Source organism: Halictus rubicundus, chromosome 1, assembly GCF_050948215.1.
Source record: "Halictus rubicundus isolate RS-2024b chromosome 1, iyHalRubi1_principal, whole genome shotgun sequence".
Taxonomy (NCBI): Eukaryota; Metazoa; Arthropoda; class Insecta; order Hymenoptera; family Halictidae; genus Halictus; species Halictus rubicundus.
The window spans coordinates 2,012,241-2,038,131 of NC_135149.1; the positions used below are offsets into that span (position 1 = coordinate 2,012,241).

Here is a 25,891-nt window from a genome sequence, read left to right on the forward strand (position 1 = left end):
ATCTTCGGGAACATTAAATGAAGTCGGTTCGTCTGTTAGGTCATCGAATATTAATTCCTGTTGCGTTTCGAAATTCATGTACCCTGCTTCTCTGTAGCTATTAATCAGGTCTATAATTATGTTTGCCAGTTCAATTTCCTTTCCATTCGTGGGTGTTCCCTCGTTATTGTTACTGCTATATGTTGCCATCAAAATATTTATAACGTTCACCGGATTGACCTTCATGTTTGTAAAAACGAATCTAACAATACAAATAAACAATAAGCAAAAGCAAAATTAATATAATGTTCGAACTTTATTATTGCCAGAAATTATTTGATATATGTGGCACCGTTTTAAAAATCCGAAAGAAGTAGCCTTAACTTCTTGATATGTACGTTGCTTTACAAACCGTAATGCAGAAAGACTAATAGCACATACAGCAAAGTGCCCATATTTATACATTCTGAAGACTGTTTTACGTTTCCCCCTCTCTCACTCTAACAACCAATGGAATTGTTTGAAAATATTTGGGTCCTTCTTAAATGCTGTATATAACCGAGGTAAAACTGATGTGCGGCATTGGCACCAGCTCTTTTCAGAGCTACCATAAATGACGAGGGAAACTCCAGGTTCGAGGATTCATAGTTTAAAAAGGCTGCAGGGATATTTTGACCGAAGGCCCAACAATCACAGGACATCAATATTGCCAGAATTATGTAGAATAATCTTTGTGGACAGCACTTCTTTCAAAATCAGCTCTTTTTAGAGCTACCATAAATGACGAGGGAAACTCCAGGTTCGAGGATTCACAGTTTAAAAAGGCTGCAGGGATATTTTGACCGAAGGCCCAACGATTGCAGAAATTCACAGGCGAATTGGCTATAAAAGTCGGTACCCTTACTCCGCCGCGGTAATTAGCACCGCGTCACGCTGCTACCTGCGCCACCTTCTTTAGCTACTAATAAAACAATAAACGACACATAACCCAGTGGTATTGTTTAAAATACTATACACGTTTATAGTAAATACTTATATTTCGATAAAACAAGCCACAATTCCTTCCTACGCACGGCAGATGCAAGACTATCTTCCATAATGCATAATTATTGTTAAATGGCAAAAAAAAAAAAAATCCTGAAACATGTAAACCCTAATTTTGATCAAAGATCACACACCCAAGTTTACATTAAAATGAACTAACAATAAATAAGAGAAACTGCAAAAAAAAATCAAATTTTCAATATATTGTTTAAACAAAAGACTTTTGTTAAATTTTTCTTGCGCGACTACATTTCTCATTGAAAAACACACAATTTAAAAAAAAATTCAAATTTTTTCGACCTCTGGTTTCCGAGATATTTCAAAAAATATGGTTTTGACCCCCAACTTTGAGGGCTGTTTTCACCCCTTCAAAGTGGATGGTTGCCGATAAAAAAAAATACGTGTCAAATATTTTTCAAAGAACTATATGTCACATAAGTTTCATCAAAATCGGAAATTCGCACTTGAATATGTTCCCTTGTAAGCAGGCCAGACCCCCGCGGCTCCACTGTTCTTTCATTCGGAATCCCGTCTACGAGACAACGAGCGGTTATCAAGCGGTTCTCTTTGAGTCGTTAGACATTCCTTCCGCTTTGCCAGCAAGATCAAAAGATATTGACTTTCATTTATTACGCTTGCACTTTTTCATTCGCAAACTGATCCAGGACCGAGAATGTTACGCTACGAACATGCCCGGCATTATCCTCGCCGAAAATAAGACGGTCCATTAAAAAAATCTCTTTGAACCTTCATTACACATGCTTCGGGTGGTATGAAAATATCTTTTCTTTCTCCTCCGTGGGAAATCTAATTCAATAAAAAATCAATAGATTAAGTACAACAGCGCGGAAAGGTATAGCGAAAGCACGTCCGAAGATTCGATTGTAATTTCGCCATTTCGTGAAATGAAAAGTATTATCGGATACTCCGAAGGCTACGGTAATGAGATCACTACAAGTTTTTCATTCGCATTGATTTAATTATTCCTTCTTCAACCTGCTTTTGTCTGGTCACAGGCTGACTCTATTCTACTGGCAGCGAAAGTACGCATTGAAAAGCGACTATAACTTTGTAATTTTTCAAAGCAGAATAAATGAAAAATATTATTGGACACTTTCAATTCTACGTAACGAGAACTTTTTCATCTTCGTGCTTCCTCTTCCAAAAAAAAAATCGGAAACGTAGTAATAGATTACAGCGCGATCAATCGCTTTAAAAGCCAACTATCGCGGATTCTCCGACCTGACCAATCGCCTTGTTAAATCGCAGTGTTTCCTCGGGGCCGGTTCTCTTTGCATTCAATTACACACACCAATTAGCTTAAGCAAATTCGTTACACTTTTCCACGGCGGATTACGGAACTTTTGTTTCGCCGGGAATCATTACTTTTTCCAATTATAAAGACGCCCGCCTCTGCGCCGGGGGACGCAGGAAAACTTTCCGGCTTATAGTTTCCATTGAGAAAAATTCCGTGGAAAGCAGACACATTCTTCAGGCGGCAAAGAAGCGAAACTTCGGCCGGCGTTTCGCAGACGGCCCGCTGAAAGTATCGCGGAGCAAAGCTCGCGTTGCCTTGGTTAATTCCCGCAGTCCTAGCCGGGTGAAGCTACTTTGTTTAACGAAGGCAATCGCAGGTACCTCATTTCGCAACTTTCAAACTCTTTCGAAGAACGCAGGGTAGAACGAGATCTGTCTTCGACCGTTCCTGTCTATTTTTTCCCCGGGAAATTTCATTAAAACCGGCCTGACCTCTTCTAGACTGACGTCAGCATCTTATCGGGTCGTTTCTGACCCTGGTCTGTTTTTCTGCGTTTCATTTAGTCGAGCCTGCAAAGACTTTGGTTCCCCTCTGGGGCAAACAGGTTGTTCTAATCATGCCTATGAATTGCAACACTATATTAATTATGGATTACGAATAATTCGGATTACAGACTGTGTTTGTATAAGATAGAAACGGGAAAGGGTGCACATACAAGAATCCAAGTTGCTTCGATTGCAGATAACAAGATAGATACCTGCATTATAAAAATACATTATTAATTAGCCAGGAAAAATGGAATTGAAACTCGGAGGAGCAGGACTGACTGATACATTGTTCGTACTTAACAAGGTAGATATAATACCATCGTGACTAAACTTATGTGGCGACACAGAAATTTTCAGCCAAATTCCATGTACTAATCTGCCCCACAGAGTGACGACAGTAAAAATAAAGCTGCAGGCGGGTGGTTTATTATTTCAAGCGAGGCCGCTCTCTCGGGGGTTGGCCGACCCCTTTGGACCAGGGAAAATGGCGGTGTGCCGTGTATAATGCGAGTTATTAGCTTGTTATCGTGGCCCGTGAAAGCCTCTATCGAAAACAATGCGAGGGAAACAGTGACGAGGAGCACAAGAGACGGGGGTGGAACAGTTAAAAATCCTGTGTCGCTCGGCTCTCCAGCTTTTAATCTCATTTCATCCCGCGGTGCGCGAATAAACCTTCTGTTAGGCTGAGCCGGGACAAAACTGAACCTTCGACCCTCTCGGCGCTCCTTACCTCAATTAAATCTTCCTTCCGAACCCCTTGTACGTGTCTTTCCCGTCGTTTCTATCGTCCGTACTTGTAATACCGTGGGCAAATTAAAAGGATCTATACCGCGAACGAGTATAATGCTCCACCCACCCTCATCGACCCCGTAACAGACGATATCGGGATCCTATATAGAGAGAACGAACGCGCGCGAGTAGTTTCCCTCGTCGGTCACGCTTACAGCCACAGTTTCGAGACGGATCGTCGGCAAAATCGCGGATTTTATGCATTTATAGTGCACGTGAATGCGCTCCGCACAATACCGGATGATGCTCCTTCTTCTCGCTCGTAGATGCTTGGCAATTTTCTTGTTCTCCTTTTAACGATATAAAATCTATATTGGAGCAAACCAGTCCTCCTTTAACCCCTGTTTCCCTAAATTAATCCGCGAAATATCGGAACCCACGGGAATATTCCTGATCATTATACGTCTCCGGTTATTAAACGCGGAATTGATATTCGCCGAATGGAAATATTATAAACCTCGACGGAGATGGTTAAATTATTAACTCTGTAATATATATATATATCGTTTAAATACTTTTATGGAAAATCTCCGCGAATATTATATTACCCTTTGCAATGGAATTGAAAGCACTGAAAGCGATCACACCATTTCGAAATAATTAACTAAATTCGTTTCTATTTACTGGTTTGCTACTTCACGTGTACCAGCAGAAAGCTTTGTTTCGCTTTTCCTCGGTCGACGAAATGTCCTGCGTTCGATGGAACTGCAGAACTGCTTTTATTTTCAGTGAACAAATAAATTTGCAAATGTTTGCGACTCTTCTTTTTGCTTGACAAAGAATGGACACAGTGCGAAGGGTTGAGATCAGACCAAACAGACAAATTGTACAAGCTGTCTGTTCCGAGCGCGCCAGGAAAATCGATACACCCAACCCCTCGAAAAGGGAGGGTCCAATAAATCACTAATCGACGAAAGAAATATAACAAAACATTTAATTCGTGCAAAGCCACCGTGTCAGCAGGGCGATTCCACCCCAGGAATGAAAGGAAAAACGTTTCCGCCCTCGGAACATCCCTGAAGACCGACCCTACAAGTATTACGTGCGCGTGATAATAAGTTTGCACACCCTGGGGAACAAGAAGCGCCTTAAACCCTGCAACATAATACATTATCGAAAACTTTCTTGAATATTTTCGTGTTGTTCTCTTGGCCCGAACACTTTGCTTTATTGCTGGAAAACATTTTTATTCAGTATTGTTCGAGGACAAATAAAACCGGCACAACACACACACATTTTTTCACGATAAAAGCGGCCATTCTTCTTACAAATAATGGTAGCTGCGAGGAAAAATCATACAGGTAGTCCCTATTGTATTTGTCTAATCATAAATCATTTCTATTCTGCTTCCTGCATTTCTCTTCCATTCGTCTGACTCTAGACCACGTCTGTTCCACTTGTCTGGCTATAAGTCATCCCTACATCACTTCTTTAATCAGAGAATAGGTCTATATTCCACTTGTCTGATTCTAGGTATGATTTATTTATCACTGATCATTTGTCTGACTCTAGACGTCCCTATTCTACTGATCTGGTCATAAATTGTCCCTATTTGTTTACATTGAAGTTATTCTTCTCATTCAACTACAAATTCTTTACATTCCTTTTATCTGGTCACAGACTGTCCCTATTCTACTTGATTCGAACTCATAACTTTCTGTAATCCTTTCTGTTTGACCATATAGCGATTTATATCACTCCCGTAGCAACACAGCAGTCCTAAATCATTCGTCTGATTTTAGCGTGTCCCTACTCTACTTGTTTCCTTATGAATCTCCATATTACCCTTGTTTGATCCCAAGTCGTCCAGATTCTTGGTTATAAATTATTCATTTTCTCCTTGTCTGATCACTGGCCGTCTACAATTTCCTTTATCTGGCCGAAGGTAATCCCTGTTCTACTTGTCTGACCATAGACCACACCTCTTCCACTTGCTTCACATTATACCACGTCTATCCTACTTGTCTAACCAGGACTCTTGAATAATTCCATGCTCTACTAAACCGCTCTCCTTTCGAACATAAATATCTCATTTCTTGGTCTCGTTATTAGAATCATCCCCTAATTTTAAAGGCAACAACCCTCTCAAAATGTTCCATTTCAATCTTCCCTAGCTAAAATTTTCATTCGCTCAACTTCTAATTTCAATAATCCTAAGGGGTAAATTAAACACAATATCGTTTTTCGACGTACTCGTGAAATACGGCTACTCTTCTTATAAATAATGATTAGATTGTGGATCTTTATGGAGAATAAAAATTGTCTGCATAAATTGCAACAGCAGAGAAGATTGAATTTACTTTGTATGGTTTTCGTTATACTATGCTCTTAAATAGAGAAGTCAATTCAGTTATTTCTTATGAAAGCACTTTCACAATTGCAATAATCGTGAAGCAGCAAACCGATTCTTTCACCGTGAAAGGTAGGTTTTAGTATGAAATTGCACGAACTGGCTTTTCTTATAAATCCATAAAATCCACGGTCTAATAATGATAGTTGAAAAATCACATACCATTCCGTCCCCGAGATTCTGGACCACGCAGGGCAGCAGGGCCGTAGATCCAGTCTGAGCGGAGATCACGGACGAGTTTTCCGTGCGGAAATTCATCGGCAGCGTTGGTGGTAGATCGACGTCGATGGTGACGGCCTCGTCCAACGAGTTCACGTTCGCAGCAACTATCTCCGCGGTGACCGCCGTCGGATACTCTGAAAAATAGGCATTAAATCAAAGCAATCGTTCCCGAGGTCGAACAAGGCTTAAGCCGGCGCGGCACGGCAGCCCCGTACCACCAGGGGATCCTCGTTAAGAGGCTTTCCCCTGGACTTTACTTAACCCCTTTCCACCCCACGCTATCGCCGCGTCAAATATTTATGCGCGTCTCGTACCGAACGGGCTCCGGAAAATTGCTACAACGACTGTTCATTTTCTCGCCGCTGTGTTTGCCGCTTCAGAAACAAAGCAAACAGGAAGAAACATCGTCGAGCGTCGTTAACGGCATCGCTGGCTGACCAACGCCCGTAAAACTTCCGCGAAACCTTCCCTCTAACTCCTCGCAATTGTCTCATAGCACGTGGTTGCAGCGAACCGTTAAAGATTAGAAGACTGTAAAAATAATATCACAGAAAGAACAGTGATTTAAGTTGGCCCTTCACCACCAAACTTATCCTATTAGTTCTCGGGAGCTTTATTAAAAATGGAAAGAGGTCAATGAAACTTTCCCCACCCCCAAATGAAAGTGTTCAATAGGAATGAAAAATTTTTCACGTCCCGGGAATAATGTAAGGAGTTAATGAGATGAAAACTCCTGGTATTTATTATGCATGAATAGAACGCAGATCCGAATGCGATCTCCCTGAAAACCGGAGCAAGCACCAAATTTATTTCGCCGACTGAAGGATTCCGTCCGGTAAAAATTTTGAATGTGCACCCTCCCCTATATTTTATAAATTCCAAAAATGGGTTAAACATGCTTGCCGCATCCACAGTCCTAGCTAAATCTCTTCTGTTGAATAACGTCGAGACTAATCTGGCTTCGAACGAATTATTATCGTAACAAAAACAGATGTGCAAACAAGGCTAAACAATTGATTGATCCCTCGTAAATCCATTCTCATTTCTTAGGCCGAGCAAAACGTTCGATTCGTTTCTGATTTTCTAAAATTTAGTATTATAAGTAGACTGCGGATTTGAAGCAATTATCACAAAATTGAGTGGTGGAAATTTCAAATAGTAGCAAGTTTGAATTTAAAATTATTGATATAGAATCTCCATTCTATTAAGATTATTTGAAGGAAGAAGAACTGTTTATTATATAAAATTAACGCAGAGAATTTTTACTTTGCCCTAGAGATCCGTAGTATAGTTATAAATGAAACATGTTCAATAAAATCGGCGCGTTCCATGCATTTCCGGGGATATTTAATTCAAGTGTTGCTCGAAGTACCATTGTTGCCGGCGATTGTTTCGCGGGATGGCGTGCCGGAAAGACTAATATTTAGCTTTGAGCCAAGAATGGCGACCCGTATGTGGGTGACACGGTGGTCAAAGCGTTAACCAGGCACGGCAGCGGCCCTAAACGGGCTGTAACGCTGTTAATATTCTTGTTTGATCCCGATCGGTGTCCGCAACACGGGAACAATCTATCCAGTGAAACACCGAGCAACCCTTCCATCAATCTCGGCCCCCGCGCCGACAGTTTGTAGTTTTAACGCGGTCTCTATTAGCCCGCCCTCGATCCGCGGATCGTGTATGAATCAAAACAAATGTTGATGAACGACGACACGAGCATGATCCGAGGCGGCAAGGAAATTCTCGGACAGCTCTTCGATGCGCCGGTAATTTCCGCGTCGGGCAAGATGGATGCGCCAGCGCTATGCTATCGACGTTATAAACAATTCCGCGCGAGCCTGCGCTCTCGCGAACAAGAACACAGCAACGTCTTTTTAGCCTTTTATTTTGCGGACCGTTTCGATAATCCTGTAAAAATGTTGAAAACTCGAGGAATTCTTTTCACCGGAAAGAGGATCACGCTTTGAATCTCCGCGACTCCATTTCGTCTTTTATTCGCTCCCGGTTGCTCGAAGTTGCTAGAATCCAACGGTGTTTCAATGGGAAAAAAGGATCCGGTCGTGAATTGTGACCCTTCGATCCCTAAAATACACGAAGTGTGTTCGTCGAATCGCTGTACTTGTTCCACCGACAGACGGCCCAGTCCCATTTCCTTTTAGCGCGCGATACAGGGCCGATGGGTGAAATATGTCGGGTCGAGGGCGTGATTCAAGTTCAGAGAACTGTGAGGATTCGCTGACGCGTACCCTTTTCATCGAATAAATGATTTTATTGAGCCACCCGAACGCCAAGGAACACATTCGATTAAGACGATGATCAATTCCGCCCGCGGGTATTTATCGAACTGAAACAAGAATTTCGACCCGGGAGCGATCCACGTTGTTGGAGCGACGCAATTTTCGTGGGACGTGGTCCCGAATATTCGGGACGTGTGATCGATTGGAATTACGTCTGTGCTCTGTCCGGCACTCGTGTAGCTTCTCTGTCTGGGAAATATGGAATTATTTCTCTCAATGGGTGAATTTGCAGCTGATTGGTTTACAGATCACCGTGGAAGCGGCGTGTCCATGCGACCGAGTGCCATCCCGCGATATTAGTAAAGGGACGGTAAAGTAAAGTTCGTGGTTCCTACAATTTGCCTGTCAAGGCATTACCATGAACACGGCACACTATGGACCCCTGTATCTCTCGTAATCCGCAGTTGCCGGAGTTTCCGGATTGTACACTCGGCACGAATAAATTAATTCGACTGTCCCCGGAATGCGTGTTTCGTCACGAACCCGTCGTCCGTTGAGGATGCTATAGTGCGCTTTCTTTGGAAGTACGATCGTCGACTGGCGTCCTATAGTAATCCCACGGTAACCTCGAGATAGGGTATCGCTTGACCCACCACCAGGGAGATTCCATCATACCCCGAAAAGACTCCGGCATTCCTGCGAGTAGGCATTTCACGTCTACCGTGCCGGCGACGAGTATATTAACCGAAAAGATGGGGACGAGAGATTGCGGAGAAACTTTCCGGTGTGTATACATTAATTAGATTGCTTCGCTCGTTGCACGTCTAGCGCGCACACCAGTTAGTTCCAACCCCATTCCCCTGCAGACCCAACACCCTGTTGTAAATCAAACAGGAGGAGTTTTGCGCGGAAAAGGTGACACTAGCTGGATTAGAAACTGCTATTTTAATTATTAGTATTTCGAAGCTGCGAACGTGAAATGACTACAAATTTTTATAGAATAAATAGAGACGATTTCAAGTACAAGTACAGGCATCTCACTATTCTACTCATTTTTCTATTTGTTTATATTTTTCTTGTCTTACCACTGTCCCTATTCTACTTGATTAAACCACTATCCTTTATTTATTTATTTTTTTGGTCTGACCATACACTGACCTACGTCACTCACCTGAGCATACGGCGGCGGCATTGTGTATCTTGTCCGATCACACACATTCCCTATTCTACTTGCTTAATTACAAGTCAACGAGACTGTCCCTATTCTACTTGATTGTACCACTGAATTCTTGTATTCTTTCCGGGCTGACCATACACCGACCTACGTTACTTGTTTGAGGCCATACGATCTATATTACTCGTCCGATCATATATGGTTCCTACTCTACTTGCTCGTTTACAAGCCAATCTAACTGTTCAATTTCTACTCAATCACGCCACTAAATTCTTGCATGTTCGTGTCTGACCATGCACTGCTCTCTATCACACAACTGGCGATGAATCCACCCTATACCGTCCGTCTGACCATGGACAGTCACTATTCTGCTTGTTTGATTACGAATCTCCATACTATCCCTGTTTGATCCACAAGTCGTGCAGGCTCTACGGGTTATAAATTATTCATATCGCACTTTGATCATAGACTGTTTACATTCCATTTATCTGGTCGAAGGTAATTCCTATTCTACTTATCTGACCCTAGACCAGGTGGACTATATTATTCCTGCCCAAGTACAGGTATTTCCTATTCCATCGGTGTAATCATACGTCGTTTCCATTCCACTCGCTTACACTAAACCGCATCTATTCCACTTGTCTGATTTTACGCTACAACTATTCCAGTGGTCTCATTATAAATCATCGTTGTCTTATTTGCTTAAACCAAGGCAATGTCTACACACTTGTCCGACTTGACATCACATCAGCTCTACTCGTTTGACTATAAATCATCTTCGTTTTATTTGTTTAACCCTGGACAATGTTTAAACACTTGACTAACTAGTCTTAATTCCATTTCACTGATCACGAAACAAAATTTATATTCTACCGATTGACTTCGTGCCACTTCTTCACCACCTGTCTGACTTTAATCTAACTTATTCCACTGGTCAGCGGATAAGTTAGCCCTATTCTTCCCGTCTGACCATAAATAGGCATTCCGCATTCCACTTGTGCGACCATAGGCCATTACCATTCAACTAGTCTGACCACAAGTCGTCCACATTCTACTTGCCCGGTTCCAGGCCGATCCCATTCTACTTGGCTGTCTATAGACCACCCTACTCCATTTCGCAGACCGAGAACCATTTCCATTCCACTTATCCGGCCACAGGTCGTGCCCCCGTCGTTTTTCCCCGGCTAGAAAGAGCTCGAAACTTTTTTTGTTTTAGTGCCCTGTGCGTGGCTGCTATCGTAGTTTAATGTAAATTAAATCTACGGTACTTCAACATTAGTTCGAGTTTCTGGGTCAGATTTCGAACAGCCCCGGGCGCCGCGGCGCCTTTGTGCTATAGAGTACAGCTACGCTCTGCATTTCCGAAGCTTCTACGCTCGCACAACAAAATCTACATAATAATAAAGGGATATTAAAAAAAAATCCACCAGCGAACGGCGCTCCAAAATGCCGGGCAAAAACGGTGCTCGTCGTTAAGCTCGAAATCAAACCCAGAATGAAATTTCCCGTGACGACGTGACCCAGATTTTTAAGAGGACAACGAGCAGAGAACGTGCAGCGTGTCCCGTCTCCTCCCGGCGAATTAACATTAACAATAAAGTAACGCCGACGGACATGCAGTCAGCGAAAAATCCGCGAATCACGACGGGCGGTCGGCACACGACGTCCGGCATAATTATGCGTGTCATTTGAATTCCGTCCGGCTGTCGGATTCTCGCGTGCTCGTCCAGGTGGCGAGCGAGCTGATATGCGCATAAAGGCGTTCGCCGGGGCTAAATGTTGAAAAAGTTTCGCCGGACCTCCCGTTGTCGGGTCAGCGTTAAAAAAAAAAGTGTCTTGAACCGCGCGCAAGGGAGCAGGAAGTCGCGCCGCATTTCCATGAAAGTTCGCCGCGGCCGCGCCGCTTGGCAAAAGTTCCCCGGGTCAGGGAAGACGAAAGACGAGAGGAAAAAGAAGAATAGAGTACGACAAGGCCGTACACCGCTGTACGGCCGGGGAGAGGAAAAGAACGATCGTAATAAAATGTTTAACGAATACAGCGAGAACGGGCATTTCGGTCGCGCGGTCGCGACCGCGGCATTATTCAATGCGGACCATCGAATTTACCGGGTGCGGAATTATTCCGCAAACTTCCGTATCTACTCTCCTGCGAACGCTGTCAGATGTACACACGGACGAAACACCAGGCTAGTGGAGAGGGAACGAAGAAGAGAGAGAGAGAGAGGGCGCTAGACCGACGCGAACCGGCAAAAACAAATAGGGAAACTTGTAAACGGTATCCGGGGAAGTTTCATTATTTTCGAACGAGACCGTGCCAAGAATTTCTATTAAAATAATAAGAACTTAAACGAGGCCGGGGCGTTGCTATGAACGCACACTACGGCCTCCCCGATGCGCCAGAAAGAGAAAGAGAGATAGAGAGTAATTCGTGGCAAAGTAAAGAATCCCCTTGGCTCGCGGAAATTTCGTTTCTTCCGCTGATCTTCCTTTCATTCTCCCCCCCCCCCCCCTCTCTCTCTCTCCCCCCATTCTCCTCGCCCGACTTTCTTTATCGAACCCGCGTTTTAAACAGCACCGGGAGAGGAAGGGAAGAGGGAGCGAAAGAGTCCCGCGAGCTTTCCCATTCCGCAAATAAAGCTCCCGTATGTCGAAGCTGATTTCCACGAGCCGCGTTCGGCAAACATTCGATTGTTCCCGAATCGTTCTCCGTGATCGCGGTTCCGTAAGCCATTCCGCGAATTAAAAGTTTGATGTTCGGCGAGCGTAATCGCCGCACCGCGGGGAGCATTGAAATGCTCGAGGGCCGTCGACGTCCTCGCAGGCCCGGCTCCTCCGTTAAATATGTAGCTTGAAATTCAAATTTCCTGGCCGATTTAACTTTTTAACTTGCTAGCGGGAAGCCAGCGGCGAAATCGTTGATCGTGGTTAATCTCGGTACGCCTGTCTCACATTTTCCACTTGCCCGTGTACCTCGGAACCCGGATTGCTATTTTAATATCCCTCGGCGGTTAAATTAGGCATTTAAATGCTAACACAATTATTCCTTAATAAATTCTGCGCTATTTTGTCAGTTCGAAATGATTCATCCGCCTCTTTGACTGTTCCACATTCGATCGTGTTTCGTTTGTCGCTGTTGATTCATGTATGTTGGTGGAATCCGTTGGCGAATTTAGTGAAGGAACTGTTCGATTGAATATATGCAATTCTACCTGGTGCGCGAATGTCCAAACCGGTCCGTTTGTCGTTGTTTGATTGCGATTCAGCAGCCTGGTGTGTTTGTTGTTGTAATGCTTTCATAGTGCTTTGTGATACTTTTTTAATATTCTTGGACATCGAGTGCTTGAAATTATTAGTACAACGTTAGCACGCGGTGTACAAATATCCTAGAACCGCAGTTTGTAATTGTTTGACCGCGTTTTCTCTGACTAGAAATTTCTACATTTTGTTCTAGAGATTCAAGACATAGACTACTGAATAAAAAAATGTTTGCCTGTGATTTGTAGGTGTCCGAAAATTCTGGTTCAAAGTCGTTTGACCGTGTTTGCGCGGCTAATACGTTAATTGCAATGCTTCGATTGTAACATGGTGCATCCTATCGAGACTTTTTGGTATTTACTACATAAAGCAGCCTATTACTATGTTCCGCGCAGAGGTCCAGAAACTCCAGTTTTGCAGCCGTTTGGCAATGTTTGCACAGCCCGAGGTGATAATCGCGATTCCCAGCTTCCTACATAGAATTGCAACACCGTGAACATATACAGCTGGCGTTCGAATTAATCCGTACAGCATCGTGAACGGTTCGAGGAACAAGGTTCTGGTACAATGAACCGGTCGAGCGTTCGGTCAGTAGTTCGACTAAGGCTTTCCAGCCACTTGAGTCCCTTATCCAGATCGATGGCGCATCGAAAGGAAATCGATCCTCGTTCCCTCGTAAGAGGCAGTAGCCTTATATCTCAGAGAGAGAGAGAGAGAGGACGAGGGAGGCCGATCTCGAAAAATAACGAGCTCGAGGTGTCGTTATTGCTGAAAACTTGGAAAATGAGATACTCCCGGGCTTAAGGAACTGCAATATTCCTAAACTCCCCATGCGGTAAGCGTCTTTCAGAGCAATTTAACTACGAACTTTGCCTCAATGCGCGCCAAAGTGGAAATAAAACACCGCGAGAGCCTGGACCCGTTTGTTCTACCATAACTTCGGCTCTCGAGCGCGCGCGTTCGTCGCTTCCCGTAACTTTCCGCGCCGAATTTATTTCCCATGCTCCTTGCGTTGCGCCGTTTCCAGGCGGAAAGGGACAATCGATCTTCGAGAGCGTCACACCGTCGCGTTGCGATCGAGAAATTTAGCCTGAAAATTCAACAATAGAAGAATTCACGGTCCGAGGCGAAGTTCAGGGGACACCGTTTCAAAACTAATAGCTTTCTTAAAATTGAGATTTTTTGGGATGTTAGAAAGGTTAGTTTTTGGGGGGTTAATCGTGGCCCCGACTGTATATCGAATCGATACCAGAATTTTCCCCATAATTTGGGATCGGGAAGTGTGTCGAATGGTTCGAGCAGAACTCGTCGAGATAAACTCACCCTGCTTGATATTAGCTCACCTCCCGTGAAATATTTCTGCGTGGAGGGTCCATACGTTGCTTTGACGGCCCCGTTACGAGTCCGTTTCGCCCCTTTTATACTTGCCGCCCCCCGATACCTGAACCCCGATGCCATAGAATCGGAACGGTTTCGAAGCGCGACTCGATACTTCCGGCAACGGGAATCGAACTTTTCCTCGGACACTGGGATTATCGATACGGGCCGCAGGGTTTCTCTCGCGCAAGAGTATCGTGTTCGTTCGCCTGGACTGCAGCAATACGAGTTACTTTGGTCGACCGAATGGCCCAAGAACTAATCTGGCTTTGTTCTCCGATAACATTGTTCTAATAACTACTCTCTCCGTTTATTACGAACCCAGTTTACGACACACGATCGCAACGGTTCAAGGAAATACTTAACTCCTCTCATTCCCCTCCCTTTGTACCCCTCGTCGTTATGATCGATTTCGCTGTCGCAATCTTCGGAACGACTTCGCCGTTAATAATTCGCTATTAACCTCTCAATCGGGGCTCGCGAATTAACTCGTTGATCGCTCCTGTTGTTACGCTTCCAAGCGTAATTCTCTTCTTGATTCAACCATCCGTTCTACCACTTTATCGTGTCGCAGACCGATAGCATTTTTATTGTGGCCATTTTATTTGTTATGTGTCTTCCTCAAAGCTTGACAGCAAAAAAATAATACTCCGCGTAGACTGGAAGACAAATAAAGTGGTATTCACGGTTGTCTATAAGACCAGTTTCTGTTTGAAGTCGACACTTTCTGAAGTTGAATGAAGAGAAAAATTCAGTGGTATTGTTTTGATATGGTCATATATTCATTTCATATATTCAATATGTTCCTCAAAACTGACCCAGGGGAAACGTTCACTTCCTCGGTGAATAATTACTGCAATTTTTCCAACATGAACGTATAAAAATTCAGGCACATAGTTCAAACATATACGAATACGCCTGTAAAGTTTTACAATAATGTGTTGTTCCAGCATAGCAAAAAAAAAATTCCTGAAATGCACTCGCACCTCAAAGCGTTTCTTAAAGTAATGCCGGAGGAATGATCTACTTTCTCGAGGAATAAGTAACACGGTTCTGCTAATATCAACGTATAAAAATTCAGGAACACAGTCGAAACATGTACGAACAACTCGGCAGAGTTTCATTAAAAAACATGGCACAGAGTCGTAGAAAAAAATTCGCAAATTACACCCTGCAAACAACTCAAACTCGGAGAGTGTTAGCAATAAAATAAAGAGAAACCGGGAAGGCGGACGAAGCACCGCGTTCCCAAAAAGTTCTAAATACCAGAAGTAATTGTCGAGCACGCGAAATTATCATGCAAAGCTATCATGTTCTCGGGAAACGGTCTCGGGGAAGCGTGGAACAATTTCTATTCACGGTAGCCAGGTTGGCTGAATGAACGTATGAAGCGCTGGTAAATATAAATTGTTCTTTGATGCAGGCGAGCCGGGGCGGGTAGAAGCTGCGTTTCCGGCGCGTTTAATAAGTCCCGTGAGTTACGAACACGTGCCGGTGCAATTCGTACCGGGTCTCGCACAGTGGCTCGCCTCAAGACAGAGCCCGGGTCCGGTGAACGGTCACGAAATTTACTGAACGTGCCGCATTCCGGGGAGTTTCGCACGCGTCCACCTGGCTCTGTGTAAACTATTTTTTGGCCAGAAATTCCGTAGGCAAACAAAACGAGTCGACCGTCCACCGCGCCGAGGCCACGCCAAGCTGCCTGCACACCGCATGCAACTGCACGCAGATCGGCAACCCATCCCCCCGCGCGCGCATCTTCTCGCTAAGTATATTTAGCGGACGGACTGATGAACTCCCGTGACGCAGAGCGGTGCGATCTTCTCTTTCTTTTTCGCCCATCCTCCTTTCTGCTCGTGTAACGCTAAAAGCTGTATTCAACCGTGTTCCCTTCTGGTTTACTTTGCTGCCTCGTTCTTTTTTTTCCCCTCTCGCCGTTCTCGCTTTCCCTTTTCGCCTCTCTCCTCGTCCTCTCTTTCTTTTTCTCAACGACCCCGTCATGCTTTTTGCCAACACGCGACCCGATAAATTGCATAACACCGGGGGGAAGAGAGGGAAGGGGCAGGGAGGGGAACAGGATAAATTATAAACGCATCTTCCCGGTTATTGAATTCGTGCTTGATGTTTTGTTAGCTCCGCTTTCCATGGAAATCGCCGGGCGCGACGCGGAAGCGCGCCTCCGCCAACCTCCGCGGTTTAAGCGACCCCGTCTGAAATTTGCATGAGTGATACATTTCCCTATGCTGCGAAATTGAACAAGTGACTCCGCAGGCGTCGCCCCACGCCGGATAGATTAAATTCGGTTACATCGATGTTTGGGGACAGGCCGATAAATCCCGGCGAAATCAACTAGTTGACGGAAACCGAGCCGAGCCGGCTCGATAGCGTTCTCGCATAACTAGGCAATTTGCCGCGAGCCTCCTTCGGAACTAAACGCGAGCGCGCACGCGTTTATAGGACTTTCGCTGAGGCGGGAACACCTTAGCGCGCCTTTAATTAACGGAACATCGCCGCTTCTAGTCTTGAAAGCGGCGAGATAACGATTCGGCGACGAGTTGCTAACACAATGCACGTTTAGGCCAGCTTTCGGATGGTTCTGCTGATTTCGGCTCGACTGTGATGTTGTGGCTCGTAATTTGTTCAGGACTGACTCAGATCCGCTCCGGATACCAAGTACGTGTTGTTGGAATATGCTTGGAACTTGGAGTGCGTTGTGCTGCATTTACTTTAGAACCTGTTTTGAACATAATTCGTACACGATCCGGCACGTTTGTCCTTCAATCATAGCCTGGATCTAATCCGGATCTAACTGACTTAGACTTTTCCTGCACCTGCTAAAAACTTATGTTGAGTGAATTCATCCTGAAGCTGATTTAAATTCGACCCGAGCCTGATTCAGACTTAAAGAAATGCATCCTGGTTCTTCAAAAAATTATAATATTTCAATTAAATAAAATACGTTGTTTGAAAACAACTGTGGTACCGTCTGGTAAGTAAATCCATAAGAGGTTCGAATTTACTTTGTACAACTGCTTGGGGTCCGGAACGGAACGAGTCACTAAAGAGACTAATATAAAATTGATTACGTGGGAGTGGAAGGAGAGGGATTCGACGAATTCGATTCAGCCGTCTCCTGAAAGATTCGCAACAACGTGGGCTAGACGTGCCCAATAAATTCTTACAAATCTCTGCACGAGGAGAGACGGATAGAAAGAGAGAGAGAGAGAGAGAGAGGGAGAGAGGGAGAGATTCGGCCGAGATCCGATTGCCGGACCAAGTCTTTTGTTTGCGGAACGACTACTCTAACGAATTGAGCTATCCAGGTCGCCCGATGGTTTCTTTCCCTCCGTAAGCCTGATTTTCGAAATGGCTGCCGACTATAAAATAGTGCTTAAATCCACGCGGTCCTTGTGAGCGCATAATCTAAAAGGGATTTCATTCGCACGTACCTCGGGCACCGATCGGTTCGACACTCAATAAACTCGGGCTTTGGCTTCGAGCCGCGGCATCGGCTCTCGGGAAAAACAGAATTTTGACTCGGTGACCCATACGGAGAACCTCATGGGAACTTAACCTACTTTCGATGCCTCTATACCATTCTTCAGCCCTTCGACGACGTCAGATTTGACCCCGCAGCAAAATATTTTATACAATATTTTATTGTCCTTCGAGTGCCTCGATTGTGTACCACATGTTTTCCATCTTTACCGTATCGATTTTCTTTGGACCTGTACACAAAACTTTTGAAAATATAAGAACATTTTAGTCGAGCAGTGACGAATGTATTAATATTGTGCTGCGACTACAATGGAATTTTCAATCGCTTAATAATAGTACTCATTTTTAGCACACTTTAATTTTCAATATCAATTCATTCCAATTCTGATAAAGTATTGGGCACATATATTTAGTATTTACGGACGTTGTCGTGTTTTCCACACGCTTACATTTCTGTACATTCCCAAGTCCCGGGTAAAACGGAGCGTCATTTGCCGCATTAATATTTTCAATGAGTTAGAAATAATAAGGTGTACGGAGCTTTCAATTCATTTCAAAGACCTTGGTGACCCGTGAATGCATGAAAGCCCGCGCGGCGTGCTTATAAGCTTACAACTTGAAAATGATCGGTATTTCGTATAAAACTCCGATGTACGTAATGGATACAACGAAACAATGATTGTCACGTATACACTGGTAACCAGACGGTGTATGTGTGTATGTGTGTTCTGCTCTCGAGCACGATCAGGACTCAATCTACTTAATGCGTTCGCTTGTTGCACCAAACATTCTCCTTCATTGATCTGGCGATGTCCCCTCTACACGTAAGCACGGAAATGAAACCTTTTAAACAGAAATACTATTTCGAAGGGAGTATCGATTACACGGATCATTCTGTCCATCACAATCCCCGCTGGATTTTTCCTTTTAAATAAATTTCAACCTCTCACACGTGCACTCTGAAAACCGCATTCAACCATTCAAATAAAAATTTTCCCCATTTTGAACCAAATAAGGTCATCCCTTCTTTCAACCACTTATCTATTTTGGTCTTATTTTACTCGTCTTGTGATACAAAATAAAAATTGTCTGCTTCAATCAACATTCTGAAAATCTGAAAATCTTTTACTTATTCTATTGTTATAACCACCAGGAAAGTTAAGGACAAAGAAATTCTAATGATTGCAGCTGTGAAGCCACAGTAAAGTCTTGATCTAAGCCGAACGGAGCTACACGATCTTAGTCAGTTCGCCTATCCTCTCCACTGGGGGCGTACCTCGCGAGTAAAGTGTAAATATGCCGCGTAATCCGATACCGGATCAGGTATACCGATGTGAATCACTACTAATCCAATTACAAAACTTCTTTATTTTTTTTTATGGGACTTTCACCAAGTCATTCGTGGCATTTTTCTTATTAAAATGACATTAAGCACGATATAATTTGAACTGTATTTAGTGGTGCAATTAGCGGTATGTAGTGCGCCTTCGGTCGCGCTGTCCTTTTCCACGTTCGGCGCGATCGACACGGTCACAAGAAAATAGAAAGCCTTACACGATATATGTCACAGCACGGACCCGAGGATTGGGCTTGGATCAAGACTTTACTGTAATTGTAAAAAATTGACTTTTAAGTTCGGTGACTAAACAGTGTCGGCCATATACAATAACTGACGTGTAGACTGTTGACTATCTCAGTCATCAAAAGTATTGACTATAGCCAAGGACCACTTTAATAGAGTCGTGTGCCGCGTGTTGTGTTTTCTGAGGCACGCGCGAATCATGCGCGTCCCGCGTTCGCTAAATCGCTTAGTTGCTCGGGTTGTTTTGTCGTTGTCTGCCGTAAGAATGGATTGAGGAAATTAACGAGGGAACGGGGGCGCGTACCCAGCCCGTTAAGCCTGTCTCGGGAACAAATCAATGCGTAAGATAAGCAGAAGTAACACCTGGCGTGGGCGTCGGAGCCACGGCAGAGTTATGCGGAACGAGATTTCCACGGCGCACTCGAAACACGAGCCACACCGGTGCTTTATTACCACGCTTAAATGTTATATTGTACACTCATACGAGCGCAGTTTGTTACCGAGGTGTCCATGTACACGACGCCGTAGTCTAACGCCCGAAATATTTACCGTTGCGCATCGGCCAGTGCATTAAACTGCAAACATGATTTATGCACGGGCACACGTGGAAAATTTTATTTACGCGGCACGGCTGTTTCGTTTGCATTGCAAAGAGCCCTCCCCCCTCCCCCCTCCCTCCTCCCCTTCTCCGTACACATTGCCATTATTAGTTGCGAGCAAGTAAAATTCGGAGGGGTCGACGATTGAACACGCGTTGTGTCCCGCTAATTCGTAACGACCTGTGTGGGCCCTTGTAATGCATCGTTAATACACGCTGCAACGAGCACCGGGGTCTCTTTAAAATAAATTCCGAACGAACGCGGTGAATGCGAAAGTAAGGCAGCCGGAAATTTGCTACATTGTATAATAAAAATAATTGATAATTACGCTTATCATATTCTCAGAGCCGCTAGTTGCGATTACGTTGCGGATCCGCAGGCATTTATAGCCTATAAAAATTGGCGGAATTTAATACGGCAGGTGTACAGGCTTCTAATACCGTTGCCGCCGACGCTATTGATAATTAAACCGCAGATGCATTTATAGGTTACAACAACGTTCGAGAACCGATAAAATACAAGGCATCTATTCTATACGTTTTTTAATTACATTTCCCCGGTGTTCTGTTTGAAAAATCTGTTTGATTTCACTGTTTGGCGATTTGTTTAAACAATGAGAGATTGTATGAATATTTGTTGAGTCTAGTGAGGTCGATAGCGTTCTGGAAAAATTGAGTACCAATGGCCATGGTAAAGATATGACGTCCTACATGGTTCAGCTAATGTGTCTGACCGTGGCGGACCTTTTCTACTTACTTCAACCCTCTTGCACAATTCGAGTTAATTCACCCAAAAGTGAGCCTCTATTTTTAAACCCACTATGGTTCTAGGTTAGGCTATAAATTTCAGAAAATATTGCGATAGAGAAGATCTATGAATAGGAATTTTTTATCACTTTCGTTAAATATAATACAACAAAATTACGCAAAGGATTCCAAGAATGCGAAGACATCTGAATTAATTGAATGTCACGGAGTGTAAGTTACGGGTGAGCTATGCTCCTTGATTAAATGTTGACTTTGTTCCATACTAATTAACAAAATACAGAACAATATACAGTATTACTACTCGCAGTTCTAAGTGGAAACGTAGACGCTTTAGAGGCAGATTTGCCTGAAAATGGGGCGCAGCACGAAAGCGTTCGCTTCTATATATTTTCGCCTCGGTTTTCCAAGAGATCTGAGCTTCGTGCCGCGATTTCGTGAACACCCTGTATAGGGTGCGGTCGTAATGATGGTGTAGCTTTACCGAGCGAACTTGAGGTTTGTGGGAGGAGCTAATGAGAATTCGTGAGACTCGGTGTGCATAGGAGGTCTTCGACTGCTAGCCTGCCAATTATGTTGCGTTTATACGAACATTCTGCCGCAGCGACTAAGCTGCAAATCTTTATGCAAATTTTCGTTCCCGTAGACATACTTAGAGCACGAGAAATTGAATTGAATGTAATCCTGTTTGCAGACAGCGGTCCGGAAATAAACTAAATATGAACTCCCAACTGGATTCAAGCATTTTACGGTCGAACCGCAAACTTAACTACTCCATAATCTCTCCCAGGGTTAATTGTAAACATTCTCCAGAAAAAGACTCCGACAGACCTCGAAAGGTGTCGTCGAACTGTTCGATCAACGCAATCCCTTACTACATAATTTTCCCTTCTTTTTCTCACTGCTAAGTTTACGATAACAAAATTGAATTTGACCCTCGTTTTTTTTAAGAGATTGATGTAAAAAGGAAGCTTCCAAATTTTTCAATGTTTCTGTAGGTGTTTCACTTTTAAACATTTCCGACAAAATTGTGTCTTTAATTTTCTGTAACATGCAAAAGTATCTTCGAAAAAAAAAAATGAGCTCAGTGCGATTATTTTTCACAAAATTATCATTTTTCGAAAATCGGAATTTTAGATTGTAGTCTCCATGATCTCTGCTCGACTAATTGTGAGGATTCTTTAAAAACGATTTCAGCAAGTTTCGAAGGGAACCGAGCCATCCGATCAGCGCAATTCCATCGAAACGTTGACGATAACGTATGCACATAATTTTTGCTTTCTTCGCGATCCGAAAATCTCGTGCTCGATCGATGCGGCTATACAAGCCGGGAAACGGTCCCCATGCATGAAATAAGCTAAACATTTAAAATCCTACCGATGCGGGGTCTATTCAAAACTGTTCGTCGATACCCGGGGCTGGAGCTGCCGTTTTTAATGTTCGAAAGCTGTCCGGCTGTTAACACGATTTTCTAGGCGCTTAACGTATCGGGGAAGAATATAGAAAAGCCTGTTACCGTTGCCTTTTCAAAGTTATCGGGTCGTGAAATAAGATCGGCCGGGTATCGCGGAGCCGTTTGAAGCGGGAAGTGTGTCTCGTTATGAAAAGTGTCTACTCGTGTTCGACAGGGTCTCGCAGCCATTCATAATGCCTCCCTGTTAAAGTATGGCACTCGAAATTATCGAGTTTCAGGTGCAATTTCGGCGCGGTGGAACGGTAATTCGATGGCAATAATGGTCGGTCGTCAAGAGTCCCCTGTTAATCGACATCGAGCCGGCTATTTTGCCGTCCATCGCAAATATTATAATCGCGTGGGCTGCCGTGGACCATTCCGCGCAAGATATATATTTGCTCGTAATTTACAACCGAGGCGAGAGGGAGGGGGGCGGTTTAATTGCAGATTACCGGGGCCGGGGGGGAGGGGGCGTGGAACACGCCGGGGGAAATTCGCGGGCCGTTTCCTTTTTTCGATTTGCATGGCAAACGAGCCGCACTTTGTAATACTTGAAAGGCAGATGAACGAATTGCCCGGCGAAATTACAGAGCGCGAAACAGGGAAGAGCCGCGGGATTAAAATTACGGTTAACAATCGCGCGTCAAAGAACCGTCGCGCGCATAATGCAAAAAGTTCGAATATCTTGCGGACTCCGTTGTTAGCGATGCGCAACACCGCATAATTAACCGGCGAATGTTTACGAGCATCGATCAGATGGAAAATCAGATGCGTTCGACGGCGAGTCGACAAACAAGGCATCATGCAATTACGGATAAACAGGCATCATCTGGAAGTTTTCACTTTTTGATAAGCCTGTTTGTTAAATTTCTGCGTAGTCACATTCGATTCTTTTTTAATTCATCACTGAGATACACAAAATAGTAATTTATAGAAATGATACCGGGACGAAAAATACGTTTAAGGGTTTGAAAATGTTCAGGATTCAAGCGTTGGAATTCGGCGGCTATTGTCTTAGCTGGCGACCGCTGTTTCATACGGTTTTTGTCTCGTATGTCAACACGCGGCAAGAACGCGTGTCGCCGTTGCTCGACACCGCGTAGCAACAGTTTCGTCTCTCATTGGCCGAATTTCACAGCTTGAATCCTTCAAATCGAGACAAACAAGGATTATCCGATTCGGGAGCACCAATCACGGTGCTCCACATTCCATGGTCCTTGTTATCTAAGGCACCTGCGTGTGCCTTCTCGCTCTCTTCATGTTCGTCACTCGCATCACGCTCTTAACGTTCGTCAATCGCAGTCGCTCAGGTAGATTCGAATCGCATAGTCGTATTTCTCGCGCACGTTTGTTGATCGCTCTTGTCTCGCTCAGAGTAGATTCCGCTATCTCTCGCTCTGAAACTCTCGCGATCTCGAACTCCGTAGTTCGCAGTCTTTTCTGCAATCTTCCGCGCCGCGTTACGCGCATTCTGCCGCGCGTTGAAGATCTCCGTCGCCCGCGTTGAAGATTTCCGTATCGCGGCGGTACGCGTCTCGTACCGCTCAAGATTTCCGCTTCGCGATCCGACGGCAGAAATCTGCACGCGCAAGATATCCGTTCATCCGCCGGCTCGCGATTCTCGATCGCGCCTTCTCTCTCTCGATCGTGCGCACCTCGCGACGTTCTCGTTCTCTCAATCGCTCGCGAGTGACCAGCCGTTCGCGCTGCCTGTGCGGGGCTCGACAAATAAAGTGCAGTTTAATATCAGCTCTCTCTCTCTCTCTCTCTCTCTCTCTCTCCCTCTCTCTCTCTGTCTCAACCTCTCACTGACCCATCCTGTGGATTCCTTTGCGCGCTCAACTCTGAGTGGTCCCGGCATCAGGCTGCTCCGACCGTCGGTCGACGCCGAAACAGAAAATAATTATGGTGACTAATGCGAATGGAAAGTGGTTTATGCTCCGTGAAATAAATTTTGTCCTGCCTCAACACTGTCTATATCACAACTGTAAGAAATTATCCCATTTTGATATCTCAATCCGTTTTCGAGGTATCAGCGATTAAATATAGTAATGATAAAAACTGACCTGTCCTAACTGGCGACGCGTAGTGGTGGGTCAGTACCGTCTGGCGAGAGAGCGAAAGACATACTGTGCGATGGGGACAGAAAAAGTCAAACGTTAAAACGTTAAAAATTGCGTCGTTACGAGGCCATATCTGGGGAACCGAGCATCGCATCGTAATGCAACAAAAACCATTTGAAAACGCAGGCTTTACGCTCTCTAACAATCTAAGATTTGCCGAAATAGCGTCAATAGTTTCAACGTGACAATAATTTAAACAACAACTAATTTCAACGCGATTGTTCCCTTGCATTTCGATGGGTTCAATTAAATAAGTATCCTTCGTTTAATGATGATTCACATATTTCTGAATGAAAGTATTGTTAATAATGTATGTTCTGTGGATCAAAGATATCTCTGTCAAAAATTTTGAAAAATCTCGCGGTCCCGTTGTTCGCAACGGGAACAACCCTCATGGATAATTAACCGTCGATAGTTTTCGTGCTTCGATAAATTGTAAAATCGGATGCGTTCGACGGCTAATCGACGCTTTCGGGAATAAATGACCGATTTTACATTTCCCGCGGCTAATTGGACTGCGCCCGGTTGTAAAGATTTTTGACGTCAACGGGAATTATCCTTGCGCGGAGAAGGACCTTAATGTTCGCCGCGCCGTGAAAAATTGTACGGCCCCCGGTATTAAAGGAGAACAAGGGGAACGGTGTTAATGAAATACCGGCGAAAAGAGGGAGGCAGGCTAAAGATCGAAAAGGTGGGAAACTACTTAAAGCGAGTAACAGAGACGAAACTCGGCGGACCGCATTAGCACGTTAAATGGGTACATTAAGAACTTTATAGTTAATTCAGACTGTTTCGGCGTCGTTATTGCTTCCGGTAAATTTCATCGTAGCCGAGGTGCTCTCTCTCTCTCTCTCTCTCTCTCTCTCTCCCTCTCTTTCTCGCGTTCTCACGAAAATGATCGATAATGCACGGTAAGCACCGTCGCCACGCGAAGACAGTCCCCGTCCGTGAACTTTTACAAAGCCGCGTCTATTATTCAACGGTTTCAAGAGCCCCCGGTTAAAGTTGCATCCGATTGATAAAGCGATTTATTACGGGCGTCGACGTTGCCTAACTTACCCCCCGTGAAGTGGGGGCGGCGGCGACCATCTACCTCCCTCTCTGACCGGACCGGCCATCCCCTAAGCTAATAACTTCTACAACATCCCCGGCGATCAAGAAATTAATATTCATCCGGAGAGTGAAGTGAACAGCGATTCCTCCGAATGGAAAGTCATCCAATTTGAGGAACTTTTACTCCGGTAAAAGGAAACGACAATGAAAAGAAACTGCCCCTAAAGAGACGCCGAGCTAATAAAACTGTTTCCTATCGATTTTTGAGCTAGCTCTCGCGGAACCCGCTCCACGGAAATTTTCTCGCATAAGCATTATGGATTGTATGGGCGGGGGGGGGGGCGCGATCGGAATACAAAGAGAGCCTTTCTTTTGCAAGTCCGTTGAAGGAACACTTTGTGCAAACAACAAAAGGTTACTTCGCCATACAGCCCTCCCCATTGGAAAATTACCCGACGCTAATAACCATTACCATGTGGAAAAGTTACCTCTTGATATCGCACTGTTGACCGGTCTCGGCGTCGGACTTCATTAATGCAATTTTCACGGTTGAAAATAGTCGGACAAAGATCACTATTTGCGTTGGAAG

General features: G+C 44.3%; 1 protein-coding gene across 5 annotated transcripts in view; it reads right to left on the minus strand.

Moving 5' to 3' along the window:
- LOC143365377 (lachesin) overlaps window positions 1-25,891 on the minus strand; it is a 106,073-nt gene that overhangs the window by 56,432 nt on the left and 23,750 nt on the right. For all 5 annotated transcript variants that reach the window (XR_013084539.1, XM_076805498.1, XM_076805506.1 and 2 more), the window contains one exon: window positions 6,131-6,324. Coding sequence is in view for 4 of the 5 variants with exons in the window: in XM_076805498.1 (XP_076661613.1) it covers window positions 6,131-6,324 (194 nt within the window). In the remaining variant the exon portion in view is untranslated. The remainder of the gene's footprint in view (window positions 1-6,130; window positions 6,325-25,891) is intronic.